General features: G+C 56.7%; 2 protein-coding genes across 3 annotated transcripts in view; one reads left to right on the top strand and one right to left on the bottom strand.

Moving 5' to 3' along the window:
• The first annotated feature begins 2022 nt into the window (after positions 1-2022).
• ENHO (energy homeostasis associated) lies at positions 2023-4655 on the top strand. The gene is made up of 2 exons (XM_074932838.1): positions 2023-2342; positions 2922-4655. Exon 2 carries the CDS (start codon positions 3223-3225, stop codon positions 3406-3408), a length of 186 nt encoding a protein of 61 aa, XP_074788939.1. The 5' UTR covers positions 2023-2342; positions 2922-3222; the 3' UTR covers positions 3409-4655.
• A 1065-nt stretch (positions 4656-5720) lies between these two features.
• The window catches only part of DNAI1 (dynein axonemal intermediate chain 1), a 176684-nt gene continuing 167968 nt past the window's right edge, over positions 5721-14436 (bottom strand). For both annotated transcript variants that reach the window (XM_074932950.1, XM_074932951.1), the window contains one exon: positions 5721-5969. In XM_074932950.1, the coding sequence (XP_074789051.1) occupies positions 5865-5969 (105 nt within the window). In that variant the 3' untranslated portion in view covers positions 5721-5864. The remainder of the gene's footprint in view (positions 5970-14436) is intronic.

Below are 14436 nucleotides of genomic sequence, written 5' to 3'. Positions count from 1 at the left end.
GCTCTTTCAGCTCCTCCAGAAAGAGGGGACCTACTGCTCCATGTTCATTCTTTTCTCGTGGCTGTAAGTGGACCCTGATGCGAATGGGGAAGGTTTTTTCCCTGCCTTTGCCATTCAGCTTTAATACCCAAGAAAGGTCAAGGTTTTTTTTTTTTTTCTGGGAAGCTTTTTGCTAATTCTCCCTTTTTGTTCTTTTAAACTGACTAGAACTGCAGTTGCAGAAAGACTCAGCCCAAACTCTGCGGAGTGAAGCAGAGGATGGAGCATCTTTCTTGCAGTAATTCCTGTAGTTCTTCCAGTAGTTTCCCTTCTGGAGCAGCACTGGTAAGTACCGCTGGGCAGGAGGAAAGTGCTGTTCCCTGTGACGGGCTGAGCTCTTGCCAGAACGAGCACTGCTCACACCATGTCCCGGGCGCTGCCCGTTCTGCCTGCTCTCTTCCTGAGTCGCTGCCTGTGTTGATGAGCTCCAGCTGGACCCAGCGCTCTGCTTTGTCGACAGAGAAAACAATACAAGTATTTAAAGATGGGATTTTACCTCACTTGGGGGAGCAGGAGAGAGCGAGCATGTTACCCATGCGACCCAATGCTCTCACAGACAAAATTGGGAGCACAGTGCCGGGTTTGCAGCCCCATCCTCCTCCCCTCCCCTCCCTGGGTGGTCTCCTCACCCTCAGCCCCAGCGAGGTGGTGGTGGAAATCCCAGACCCTTGTGCCAGCACGGGTGAAACCTGGGGACAGGGCAGAGTTAAGCTGATTTGTTTTGGTGCTCTCCCCAGCTGCTGCTCCCTTACATCTAAGGAGGCGACTGCTTTTCCCGACTAATTAGCAGATTAGCGATAAATGCCAAGGAAGGATGCTCGAGTGATCAGACTGCTTCTGACATGGCAGTGAGCAATGTGTTCTTGTTTGTTTACTGTTCAGAACAACCTCTTTGCGGAGAGATGGATCCTCAGACAGCCTCTGTGAGCCTCCTTCACGGCGTCGGAGCGTTTAACGCCTTCCCATCAAAGCTGTGAAATTATTTTTATTTTTGTTTCGCTGTTTGAAAGTTACCCTTGGTTGATGGTGGCAGACTTGCCGCAGCTTTGCTTCCCGGGGGCTGGAGAGGGAGCGACTGGCAGGTCAGCTGGGAGAGGTCCCCGGCTCTCTTGCAGATCTGTTCCTAGTCCATTTTCTGCCCAGCTGCCTGTTTGCCCTGGCGTGACACACCGTGGGGCCGCAGCGGATCCCCCTCCAGCTCCCCGCGTCACCACCCACCCACCGTGTGTCGGTGCTGCCAGGCAGACGCGTGGCCTGGCTGTGGCTTTTCAGAGCAGCCTCAGGTGCTGGGACTGGATCTCTGGGGGGCTCCAGGACCCTCTGCAGCCGTCGGGAGAGGCCCCTATGTGTCCCCAGCCCCCTCCGCTGGGTGCCATGTCTGCGTCCTTCTCCAGGAGTGGCCCAGCTTTGGCGTGACACCGCACACCGGAGCGTCTCTGGCTCCGGTCCCCATATCGGGGCTGGCGGTTACGGCTCAGCAGGGGCGCGGTGTGCCTGCGCCCGGGGACGGGCAGCCCCGTGCCTCAGTTTCGAGGAGCCGGCTGCACCTCTGACGCCGCCGCTGCCCAGACTCCCGGGGCACCGAGCGTTCGGAAGTGACCGGTCCCGCCTCCTTCGGTGCCTGTGCCCACCCCTGCCTGCCTGCGGCCCCCGTGTCCCGGCAGGGACCCCGACCCGGCCCTGGCCGCGCCACCCAGCGCGTGTGGAAACGTGTGGCACGGGCGGGTCGCAGGGCAGGCAGCGGCGGGTGGGGAAGGGCAGGAGAAGGCAGCGGCGGGTGGGGAAGGGAAGGGCAGGAGAAGGCGGCGGCGCGGGCCGGGCCGGCAGAGCGCGCGCTGCCCAGCGGCGCTCCCCGCCGCTCACGTGGGCGCCGGCCGCGGGGGGCGGGCCCTGAGCCGAGCGCTCGCCCAATGGCGCCCGACCGGGGAAGGGGCGGCCACCAACGCCCGGGGGCGGGGCGGGGGCGGGGCACCACCAGGGCCCGCCCCGATGCCGGCGGGAGGGAGCGGGCAGCGCGCGGGGCTGCGGCACCCACCGGGCGGCCCGCGGCGGGACCGCGCTCGGGGTGCGCACCGGCCCCGCGGCCCCGCTCCGCGCCGGGACCCCACAGCTCCCACCGCCGCCACGCCCCCTGCCGCCCCCCGCCCCCCCCGCGGGTCCCGCTCCTCGCCGGGACTCCGCGCACCGGGACCCGGCGCCGGCCACACCGCTCCGCGCCGGGACCCCGCACCGAGACCCGGTCCCGGCAGCGCCCCCGGCCTGCCGTCGGGGTGCCGGCGGTTCCCGGGACGGAGCGGAGGCAGGTAGGTGACGCCGGGGCCCCGCGACGGGAGGGCGGGTTCGGCGGAACCTGTTGCTGCTCGATGCCCCGGTGCGGGCCGGGGGCTCCGCGGGCGTCCCGCTCCTCGGCGGGGGATTAGGGGCACCGGGGACCCCCGAAGTCGCGGTTTGCCTGACGCGGGCGGCCTCCCACCTGTGCCCGCCCAGCCGCTCGCACCGTTTTGGGGTGCGGGTCCTCGCAGCGGGATGCAGGCGGTGGCAAAAGCAAGTGGAGGGTGGAGGGGGGAGAAGACCCGGGCCAGGGCCGCCCGGAGTCACCCGGGGACGCCCCGGGGATGGGGGAGGGTTCGGGCTGGGGGTGAGGCGATGGATCTCCCGCTGGGGACACCACCGGCTTGGCGGCCCTCGCAGGGGGCAGTGGGGGCAGCTGGGGTGTGGAGTGCTGGACGGGTCCCCCAAACAGCCGCTGACCTGGGAGCCGCTCCAGACCCCAGCAAAGCCCCTTGGGCGCTGGGCTCGCTGCCCGCTGGCACCCCGCAGCCCACACCGAGGGGCTCGGGCAACCTGTCCCCTCGTGGTGACGGTGACTTTCTCCCTTCCAGGTGCAGGACGGAGGAGTGAGGTCCCCGTGTCCCCGCTGCCCAGGCAGAGGAGGGGAAGCCGAGAGAAAGCTCTGATCGGTCCTTCCTGGTGTCACGGTGAAGCCCAGGACACGGCTGCGAGTGGCCGAACTGTGACAGAGTGACGCCGTCCCTGCTGCCCACCTGGCCCCATCCCAACACCGCCGTCCCCTTTGTCCCCCGCCAATGCCGGCAGGCGGAGGCTGCGCACTTGATCGCTGCTCTGGCATCCCAAGCGTGGGGCCGAGCTTTGGGCCCCGATTTTTCCTGTGGGACGGGGGCGATGGGGGCCGCTCTCTCCACCGGAGCGGTTGTGGCAATTTCTTTTAACTGTATCATTGCATTGCTAATCCTCATCCTCTTCCTCATCCTCTGCAAGGCCTGCAGGACACCCTCATGCCCCAGGAAGAGTCCAGCTTCTGATGCAGATGAGGCAAGGAATGAAGAGAAGTACCTGCTGCAGCCCTGAGCTGCCTGGGGACTCGGACACCCGGCTGTGCTGAGGGAGTGACGCCAGCCCAGATGCCTGCGTGGGGACTGGGGCGCTGGACCAGGCATGATGAGGGCAGAGGGGACACCGAGCCGCTCGCAGGTGCTGTGACGCAGGGCACAGCCCTTCGCTGGTGTGGTTTTGGCGTGTGAAGTCCCTGCAGATGCCTACAGTGACAGTGGGGATGGAGAGACATCGGCCAGGATGTGCGACGGGGACAATCCTGCCTGTTCCAGCGTCCAGCAAACACAGCAGGAGCCCTGCTCTTGAGGACACCCCGTGTTTAGGGACAGCCCATGGTCTCCTCCCTGCCGCTGGTGGCCCGGGCCAGTGGCCACTGTGCCGCAGACCTCAGCAGGGCTGGATGGGGGCTTGGAGAGGGGAGGCAGCGGGGCTAGCGTGGGCATCTGTCCCCAAATGGGCTGGCTGCCCCATGGTGGGATGTGCCTGAGGGGGACCCCATCAGCCCTGGCCACGCTGGCAGAGCAGGCTGTTACCAGTCTGGGTGTCTTTGGGGGTGGCCCTGGGGTGCCGTGTGCCCCCAGCCTCAGGAGGGCATTTGGCACCCGTCTGCCCCAGCAGCCAATGTAATGAGCCACAGGAGGGTCTGCATGGTCTGTCCATTCATCCCCCGGTCTGTCTGTCAGTCCCCTCCATCTTTAGCACCGACACTGCTCGGCAAACGTCCCTCCTCCTCACTGGGCACGTGTCCCTGCCTGCTCTCCTGCCTGCTCCCAGCCGATGCATGCTGGTGGGGTTTGACCTGCCTATAGGCAGCAGATGTGCCCCCGTTGGCATCCCCATCCCCACTGAGAGCAGCCTGGGATGGCTTTTTTTGCCAGGGAGCTGGGAGACACACGGGGAGATGAGGGTGCCCGGACAAACAGCATTTCCAGCCCCATCGCTCCCCGGGAGCCACCGTGGCTCTGCGGGGAGGGCTGCTGGTGGTCTGCATTCTCCCGCCGTGCTTGCAGGTGATGTGGGTTTTGGACAGGCTCTGCCCGGTCCATCCTAGAGCCCAGCAATAGCCAAGGTCCCTGCTGGCACAGCCACTGCAGTGAGGGGACAGAGGGATGGGCTGTGCCGGGAGGGACACTGGCCAGGGTCCCTGCGCAGGCTTGGACAGGCCTGGCAGAGCCTGCGGTTCCTCCCCTTGTCAGGTGTAGCTAACGCATCCCTTTGCAGCGTTGTTTTTACTAGACTAATAAACCGACAGTAGGACCCAGGCAGTGTCTCTGAGCTCTGCCCAGTGCCTGAAAAATTTGGTGGAGAGGACACGTCCTGCCTGTCCCGCGGGGCGGAGGAGCGGCTGCTCCAGGGCTGGTGGCCGATGTCCCTGCAGGACTGCGGGTGTTTTGCTGGGTGATGGTGACAAGGAAGGGCTCATGTCTGCATCCCTCTGTGGGTTTGAATGCTGGGTGAGAAACGTGGCTGGGTACTCCAGGCCTGCAGCGTGTCTGCCCGGGCTGGGGGCACGTGGCTGTCAGCAGGAAGCACCCCCTACCCCCAGTGCTGGAGGCACTGGAGAGTTCCCAGGCTGTGGCCTTAAGTTACAGGGATGCTTGTGGGGGACACAGGACAGCTGAGTGGACAGAGGAGACTGTCCACCACCCCTGCCCGGTGGAACAAGCGTCGCTGTTCCCCAGTCCTGGCAGCTGTGTGCGAGGCTCCAGCGGTGACAGCTCGTCCCTGCTCATCAGCATGCGGCAAGGCCACCGCAGCCGTGTAGCAGCTAATCCCTCTGCTGCAAAGCGCCGGAGTGGTGGGAAGGCTCTGCAAACCCAGCGCTCAGCCGTTTCTACAGCCACCAGCTGGGCAGAGGTGGCCGAGCCCCCTCTGCTGAGCCCACCCTGGGGAGAGGGGAGCTGTGGGCGTCCCAAAGCTGGTGGCCAGCAGCTGCTGTGATACCCTGGCTGGAGTGATGGCATGTCTTTGTCCCACAGCCATGGGGGACCAGGCCAAGTCCTCAGCTACCCTCTGGCTTAGGCTGCTGCCCTAAAATCCAGGGGCTGTGTGTACCTGACGACACAGATGGCTGTGAGGCTGCAGCTCAGTGCTCAGTCTCTCTGGCCACCGTTCATGGTGGGACTGGCTGCCATCAAGCTGCAGCCCTGAGGTTTCCTGAGGGCTGCCACCAGCCCTTCCCTGCCCTCCATGGGGCTCTCACCCAGTGCAGGCCGAGCCGAGGGCGGGGAAGAGCAGAGGGCTGCGTGGCTCTGGAGGATCGAGCACGGTGAGGGCTGCCTGACCCCAGAGAGAACTGTACACCACGGCTCTCCCAGCATCTCTGTTTATTTGTCCAGGCACAGAGGCGAAGTGTTCCCACTATGCAAAGAGTGGGTGGCACGGGGCCCATGGCTTGCATGCCAAACAGCCGCCGATTAAAGCTGGGCTTGTTGGGCCGGCAGCCCCCAGCAGAGCCATCGTTCCCCCGCTCACTTCCCTGCCTTAGTCTCCGGATCTCTCACCAGGTTAAGTAGCTTGTCCAGCTTTGCTATTTCCACCTCGGGGCCCTTCTTAACCTCCTGGCCTTTCTTCTCCTGCAAAGAGAGCAAAGTGGGGCAGAACTGTGAGCAGAGAGGACCATGGAGATGAGGAGGGGTCCGGTGCAGGGAGAGCAGCTGGGCTGCTGTATCCCAGCTCTCATCCCTTGCTGGGGGCTGATCCATGGGGAGTGCACCTGCCTGTCCTGTATTTCAAGCTCCAGGTGCCATGGGATATGTAAAAGCCCTCACGGTCTGGGTAAGGGTGGTCAGGAAGGGTTTGGGGCATACCCTGAGCATCCCATGGGACAGCCCTGTGCCTCACTGCACGCTGCTGTGCCAAACCCAACACATGCCCAGCATGGGCAGGGAGGACAAGCCCTACCCACAGTCCTGCAGCACATGATAAAACCCTCCCAGTGCCTCCCACTGTGGGTGCTGGAGAAAACTCCCAGCATCTTGGGAGAAATCATGTAGCATGAGGGGAATAAGCCTGTCCAGTCCTCACTTGGGAGCAGCAGGAGCTTCCAGGTCCCTGCTAAGGGTACCAGTGCTACCCTTGGGGCAGGGCATGTTCCCCCTGCTGTGGGCTGCAGTATCAGTGCATTGCTCCTGCCAGAGCCTGGGGGCTTTGGAAAAGGAATAACTGGGTATGGGCTCTCCAGGTACACATCTTGGCAGACACAGCTGCAGCAGAGGAATTTTCCAGCCTGCATTTAGCCCACCAAGCCCTCCTGCAGCTGAGCATCTACCCTGTGGGGTTCCTTCAAAACAGCACCTGCCCAGTCGCCACATCCTGTTGCTCTGTGCTGTGTCTGCTCACAGCCTTCCCCAGCCTGCTGGGTCTTGCCTTGCCTCGGGATTTGGGGGGGTCCCTGCTCTGGGAAGGTCCCCTGTGCCCAGCATGGCTCTGGGCACCCCAGAAAGCAGATGCCAAGCACAGGAGAGTGGCAGGGTTGGTACCCAGTCTGGAAGGTGGGCTTGGGAGAGGTGGCAGTGGGTCCCCAACCTCATGACACAGCAAGGGGGAACATCACCAGCTGGGCTTGGAGGCAGCCTGCATAAAGCTGCTGTGCCAGCTCCTCCTGGCATCCCCAAAGCACAGCCTCTGCATGGGGATGCTCTCAGAAGGCCAAGGAGTAGCATGCAGCATCTGAGCAAGGAGGTTGCCTGCTTTCTTCTCTCCCCGCTTAGAAAAGATCAATGCTCCACCTTCTGAATCAGCTCCTCTAATGGCCCCAGGTGCAGCAATTACAAACACACACCTTCAGCACTGGAAGGAAACACCAGGGCACAACAAAAAGAAAGTTGTAGGGCTGCAGGGATCTTGCTGCATTTCCCTAGCAAATCTGGGCATTGCTGAAGGCAATAATGGTTGGGAAAGAAGTCCCCAGGGATCTTCTCCCTCATCCCACCCAGCACAACCCTGCCAGAGCAGAGGTTTCTTCTGCTGCTGGAGAGCACGGCTTCGGTGAAAGCAGCCCTGGGTGGGGAATGGGGACATTTGGAAACCAATCTGCTCCTGAGAAGGCAGCCCCACTCCTTGCCTAAACATTAGGATGAGCTGAGGTTGGTTTTATTTACTGAGTCCATTGACTGCATGCCAGGATGGTGCTGGTTTGTTATTAATGCCACTAACTGAGCAACGCCCTTGGTGGCTCTGGTCTGGGCACTGGAAGCAATGTTTGTACTAACGGCCCACGTCACAGCCAAGCATCTCTCTGAGCAAGAGCGTCGGGATAAACACAGCTGCTTGGGGTATTTCAGGACTTAGCTATTTCTGCAGAAAAGCTTCTTTGCTGTCTGACAGCATTCAAAACATTCCCTTTGGCACCCTGTGTTGTACACAACACCATACACAGGTCCTTGGGACAGGCTAAAGAGGCAACTGCATTTGCTCAGCTAGGAAAAGCTGGAGCCATCTCCCATCAACCTACATCCATCCCAAGCCCTTTGCTTTCCCCACTGGTAGGGTCAGGGAGGGTCCCTCACTGATACCCTCCAGGTAGTAATGCCAGGTCCATGGTGATCGTGTCTGACCCTTGCTGAAGTTACCAGCCACAGGCAAAGCTCAGCTCCTAGTCAATGAGGTGTGTCCCTAAAACCTCAACTTTCAGCTCCTTCGGTGCTTTTGAGCAAGCTGCAACAAAGCCACACGTAAGCTTGTAATGAGCCGTAACCGAACCAGAGCCCTAATTTAACGCCACATAACCAGGCAAGCAGGATTACACAAGGAAGGAAAATTATAATGTCCTTTCAGGGGCACTGGAATGGAAAGTTTCCCTTTATTCCTCCATCTGCTTTTCCCGGGGCGCCTGTGCATGTGAGATGGCCAGGCCACTGCAGGCTGGCTGATGGCACCACCACAACACTGCAGCATCTGCTTGGATACACGTGGCAGCATCCTACAAATCCAGGGGCTTCGCCTGCATCAGACCTCTGAGGAGCAGCCCGTCTCAGAGCAGAACTGTTGCAATTTCCCAGAGCATGCGTGATGCAGGGAAACATCACCTCTGCATGTGGCTGCTGATGGGCCCTCCCTCCCGATGGATGCCACGGCCAGGTGTAGAAAGGGCACTCATGGGGCTCTGCCACCCAGCATGTAGCTGAGCCCATCCTCCCCTGGCATCCCTGCTTACACTACATCCATGGGGCTCATCAGGAGCTGAGAGGGAGCCGGGGCAGAGCATCCCCCCCATGGAGCTGACAGATGCTGAGGAGTCTGCAGAGCTGTCTGTCCCTGCGGAGCTCATCAAACGGGTACCAGAGCTGCTCACAGCAGTGTTTGCATTGATTTTATCATTAACGGGTCCCAGCAGGAAAGCAAAATGCTCTTGGCTGAAATGGTGATGAGGGACATCTCACAAAAGCTCACGGCAGGGGCAGAAAAGGTGCTGCGTGGGGACGGACTCTGCTCCTCTGATGGAGCATGACCCCAGGGACATGAGATCCGGAGGAGACCCCCTATATATCCCCATGCTTCTGTGTCCATGGCCAAGTCCCCCACTGCCTTCACACTCCCTTTGCCTTATGCCTGGGCTCCTCTCTGGCTCTCCAGGCAGGGAAACTGAGGCATGGGGCTTCTGGTCCTATAGGCAGTGTGTGCAAAACTGTTGCAGGACCCTTGATGGTCCTCTCAGCCCCAAAGGTGAGTACTGACACTGGAAGAGGAGCAGGAGGTGGAAGATGACTGAGGCGGAGTCCCATGGGCAAGGGCAGAATGAGGACAAGGTTGAGGGTGAGGTGTGGCTGACTCCAGAGCCATCATCCTGGAAGACTCAACCCCAGCCCTCCCCATGCTGGCACATACCAAACTCTACATCCACAATATGGGAGTCATTTAAACTAGATTTCCTGTGTCTTGGCTGATGCCTTCATTCCCTAGCTGAACAGTAAACTGCCAAGTTAATAAAACTCTCCCATAAAAGCCATGATGCTGGCACTTTCAGCATCCTTTTTTTTTTTTTTTTTTTTTTTTTTTTCTTCCCCCCCCAGTGGTGGAATAATCATAAAACATCTGCTGTAAGGTTTCGATTAAACAAAGCAAAACATGTTTATGTTTTAAAGTAGCGAGGAAGTCAACCATGCTGGCATGAACATAGACAGAAAAGTCCCCATAACTTCCCTGGGAGCAGAGGGGATCCTTCCCCCTGCTGCGTCTGGGTCTGCCCTGCTGTCACCATGACACTGATAGCTGCGGTCTCTGCCATTCCTGACAGGATGGGATTTCTGGGCACAGCCATGCTGGGACAGGATCTGGCCACTTTATAAAGCAGCACAAGTGACCTAGGATGGCAGCTTCCCATGCAAAAGAGGCTACAGACAGATTTTGAAGGGGGTGAGAAGTTCCAAGAAGTGACCGACAGGGCTGCCCAAAACTCCCATCCTTATTATCCTCAGTGGGAAGGGGCACTCAGCCTGCCAGGTCTTCAGAGACCATTTCTTGTTCCTTCTACCCTGTGCAGGGGTAGGTTAAGGCAACACCTCCAGGGTAAGGTCTCCTCTATTAGCAAAACACACCAGCAACAGGTCTGGCAAATTCAGTGAATGAAAGCAGAGACTTCCCTGGAGTATTTCAGTTGGGAAGACCAAGGAAACCCAAACTCCTTTGTGAACACAGCAAAATTTTCCTCATTGATTCCCTGAGCCACCAACCAAGCATGCATCAGCAGGGGTGTGATATGACCTGCAGCCCTGAAGCCTTCCAAAACCTAGCCTGTCATGGTCCTATTGCAAATCGATGCTGTTATATAGAGGCTGAAGCTGGAGTTACGCTGAGCTGGGGATGATGTCTGTGCCAGGACCACTTCTGGGCTCTCAAGAAGCCCATTTACATACAGCAGCAACGTGCTTATCAACCACAGAGAGCCTTGAGTCATACTCACAGCCTGATTTGACAGTGTTGCTCCTGGCCCATGGAAGGATTAGCTGACAGACTGGAGATAAGGATTTAGGCTTATTTTGCTACTGTTTGGAAATAAATGACGCAGGAAATGTTCTGCTTGCAGGGAATGAAACCAGCAGAAAAGCCCAGGGGATGGCTGGGTTGTTCAGGCGTCAGCAACCACACAGGATCATTGCCCTCAAAGATGCTCATTCCTCCAGCTTCAGCTAAAACCTGTACTGTTCAGGGCAAGCACCTCTCTTCACTCCAGCTCACATATTCGTCTCGGAGATCTCTGCTAACATCTGCACCAGACCACACCAAGGCACAGCAGGGCAGACAGGTCTTGAGGCCGCAGGTGACCTGCCCTTGCTTGCTGGAAGTGACCAGTGAAGCCACTGGAACCACTGAAGACACACCAGAGTGTGGCTCAGCAGCACACATCTGCTGGTAAAGGCATGGGAAGAAAGGTCAGCCATATCCAAAAGGCAGGAGGTGCAAACAAAATCTATCAGACCAGGAAGGGGCTGGGAGTATCACTGGGAATAAACCAGAAGGAACTGGGTGATGCTCAAGGGATGTGGGCAGGGATATCTAAATAGTGGGTACTTGCCTGCAGCACACTACAGGGCCGGCTGTCTTACAAACACCCCTGGGAGAGCGGAGAGATTGTTCGATGGAATGGATGGGCTCTGCAGCAGCAAAGAGCTAATAGCAAGGTCAAACCCTCATCCTTGCCCGTAGGAAGGACAGCCATCATCACAGCTCCGCGTCTGCTCTGCCAGAGGCCGGCTGGGTCCCCACACCCTTTCTCACTCCCCTCACAGTGTTCTCTGGCCAAGCAAAAAGTGTGCACACAGGAGGAGCCAAACCCTTCCTTGTGGGTTTCAGCAGGCTCTGGCAAAGCCATGGAGGAGTTTGGCTTTTGCTTTCGTGCTGATCAGTGCTGTGGTACAATCTCTATTGACCCGTAGCAAGGAGCTCAAGAAATACTAAGCAGTGAGCCTCTGAAGCACGTTGTGGCAAGTTGTGCTAACAGGATTTAATGAAGCATCAACAGTGCCCTCTGAAAGCACTTGCTAGCTGGCCTGATCCAGCTGTATACCCTGGCTGAGCACGGAAAGCTGCTAAACAGCATATCTCATCTCACAGTGACCACAGCAAAGGGCATGGCCTCACTGGCCCCAGGCACAGGGCAGCCCGAGGCAGGTGCTGGTGGGCACCACAGGGTGCAGAACAGGCAAGACTAGGCTCACCTAAGGTCTAAGAAAGTCTTAGCATCGGTCTCTTCTTGTGGGCTGCCAACAAAGCGATTTGGCTTCCAGCCACGCTCGGTGTTCCCTGTTCTTGCTAACTCCAGAGCCACGAACAACATCTCTTACACACCACTAATTAAGGCACCTAAATATAGCCGTAAGAAGACCACGTTTAGCATCCATGCATGAAAATTCAGTGAGCAAGGCCAAGCTGAGTGCAGACAGGGTCCATGGCGGTCCCCACAACTCCTCCAAACTGGGCATTACAGTGACTCATTAACTCCTTCTGAATTTATCCCAGTACCAGCTGCAGAAACCCACCAGAACAATTTTAAACAGTCAGTCTTCTGCCTTTTCCATATCTGACACTTATGGGTTCAAAACAGGGTTGTAGTCATGAACCTCGGTTCAAAATATCTTTAAAGTGAAGGATAAATTTTAAAGTTATCCAAAGACATTAGGGTCTGAAATGGCCTAAATGAGCAAACACCCTTAGTTCTGCCCTGCACAGATGCCGTGATTAGGAAGCATCAGTCTGTAGCTCCTTCAGGTGAAGATCAGCTTTGCCTTCAGGCATCGTTACCCTCTGTCACTGAGACAAGCCAATGGCAGGCACCTCGAACAGACCAGGCTGGTGAGAGGATAAACTCCTCACAAGGTGCATGGAAAAGATTTTCAGTTTCAGTTCACAGATTTAGTGCTAACCACTGAGAAACATAATTGTCTGCTCAGTGTGCAATATAATTACCCTCCCCTGACCCGCAGAGGCTTTGTAAAAGGACTGGAGTGGAGCAAAAAAACCCACATCTGGTGCAAACCACTGTTGGGAACAGGACAGAGGAAGGGGCTGCCTTTTCCTTCACCTTCCTGGGGGACAGGCAGTGCACCCTCCACAGCCCTCAAACCCTGGACACAACCCTACTGCGTTCAGACTTTCTGCAGTGCCTTTGGGCTCATCTGGATGGGATGGATTACTTTAATAAGCTCTTAGCTCTGCTCAGGGGAAGCCCTGTTACCCAAAGCCTGTCTACACGTGGTATGTTATAATGGCACTGGATAGACAGGCTGGTAGGGGCATTAGTGCCTGATGTTTTAGCTCTGGGATCCCTCAGACCCACGCAGCGGGGAGGAAGGGAGGTATAACTGGTTTTTAGCTAAGATTGTCCACACAAATCACGACAGGTGATACCTTGGCTTCTAGCTCAACTTCAAACATTGCTGTGATTCCAGTGAAACCCAGAGACCAAACCTCGATTCAACCTAAACAGTGCTAAAGATTCCCAGCTCATGTGCCTACCTCAAGGAGCCACATCTGCATCACCTCTGTATGCTGGCTGGCAACCCTGCAGTGAGAGGCTTGGGCAGGGACAGCACCCACAGGCACGTACACCAAACCCATCCATAGGGGCACAATCGAGGAGATGCCTTGTGGTGCGCAGGGATGCCAGCAGTCTTAAGCTGCAGTCCTTGATGCTAGCTGGCAGGTAGCGCCGTCAGCCACCCAGCAACATTCCTTTATCACTCAGCATCTCTCTTTTTTTTTTTTTCTTACTTCAGCTTTACTTTAGCATTTTTGCATGACAGTTCAGTAAGCTGCTACAGATTAGAGTTTAATAAAAGCACCTAAACACGGATACGAGTATGCAGCTACTGCCATATTTTGGTACTGCTGTTATCTCATAGAGCATAGCATCTCATGAGGGATCATTTGGAGTTGTATAAACAGTATATATTTAAAAGTTGCAATTTTTCCAATACCTCTTTCTCTGGCCACCACTGCTAATAAAAATATATCCCTGGTAGTAACCTTTTAACTGTCCTAAGAAAGTCCAGCTGCTGTTTCTCTTAGTACCTTCTTTAAAACTTTTGACATGCCAAATCTTTAATACAGTTCATAAAAACATTTGCATAGGAAATGTATTCTTGTTTGTTACTAACATGAGAGCATGTGAATACACTTCACCCTGGATAAATACAAGTACACTGGAAACTGAGTTGTGCTATAAACAGAAGTAAAAATAAATGTCTTCATTTGCAGATGCCCCATGTTTAATAATATTAAATGCCAATGGCATGAAAGATGTATTACAACTGATACACTTCTGCTTACTGAAAGAGCTCAGTCTGCAATTTAATGTCAGGCCACAGTGCTCTCTCCCTCTCTCCTGATCTCCATGACTGCACTTGAACTCAGGGACGCTCCAGAAATAGTACTAGATATTTCAACTGCGTGAACAACTATGTCATCTTGACAACACATGTGTAAGTTTCATTTAAATCACAGTGCCACCTGGAGCAGGGATAGGAGGGGTTAGTCCACCAGTCCAACCTGGTCCATGGTGGGAGCAGCTAGTCTTAAATTGCTTCTGACAGATGCTTGACCAGCACTTGACCCAGTTTCTGGGGGTCCCAGAACGATGTCCCCTGAGCAGTGGATTTCTCCCATCACCTGCATGGCCATTTCTTTTGAAAACCTCCAAGGACAGTGCTGCCAACCCATCACCTGGTGATGGCTGCCAGCATGTCCCTCTCACACCCACTGAAACCTTTTCCCTAAGCCTTCTGCTCCTGTCTTATAACCTCAGAGCACTGCCTTCCTCATCCTGCCAGCCCAGGGCCTCTTTAGGGGTGCACATCTCACTTATCTCCCTGATTCCAGCCTCTCAGCTAGACACATTGTCCTTGCTGCTCTCCCATTCCCACATTCTTCAAGCCCAGTACCCCAAATTGGAGCTGAGGCTTTTACACTGAGAAGCAGTGCAGCAAGACCAGCTCATGTGTCCTGCTCACCCCGCTCTTTTGCCTGTGCTCTCCAGTACAGTATCTCTGCTACTGCAGGGCATTGTTGGCAAGTGAGATCTTTTTCTGTTCACCTCCTTGGTTG

This window comes from Athene noctua, chromosome Z (genome assembly GCF_965140245.1).
Source record: "Athene noctua chromosome Z, bAthNoc1.hap1.1, whole genome shotgun sequence".
NCBI classification, from domain to species: domain Eukaryota; kingdom Metazoa; phylum Chordata; class Aves; order Strigiformes; family Strigidae; genus Athene; species Athene noctua.
Note: the sequence above shows the minus strand (reverse complement) of the source record. Positions and strands in the feature narration are given on the sequence as shown.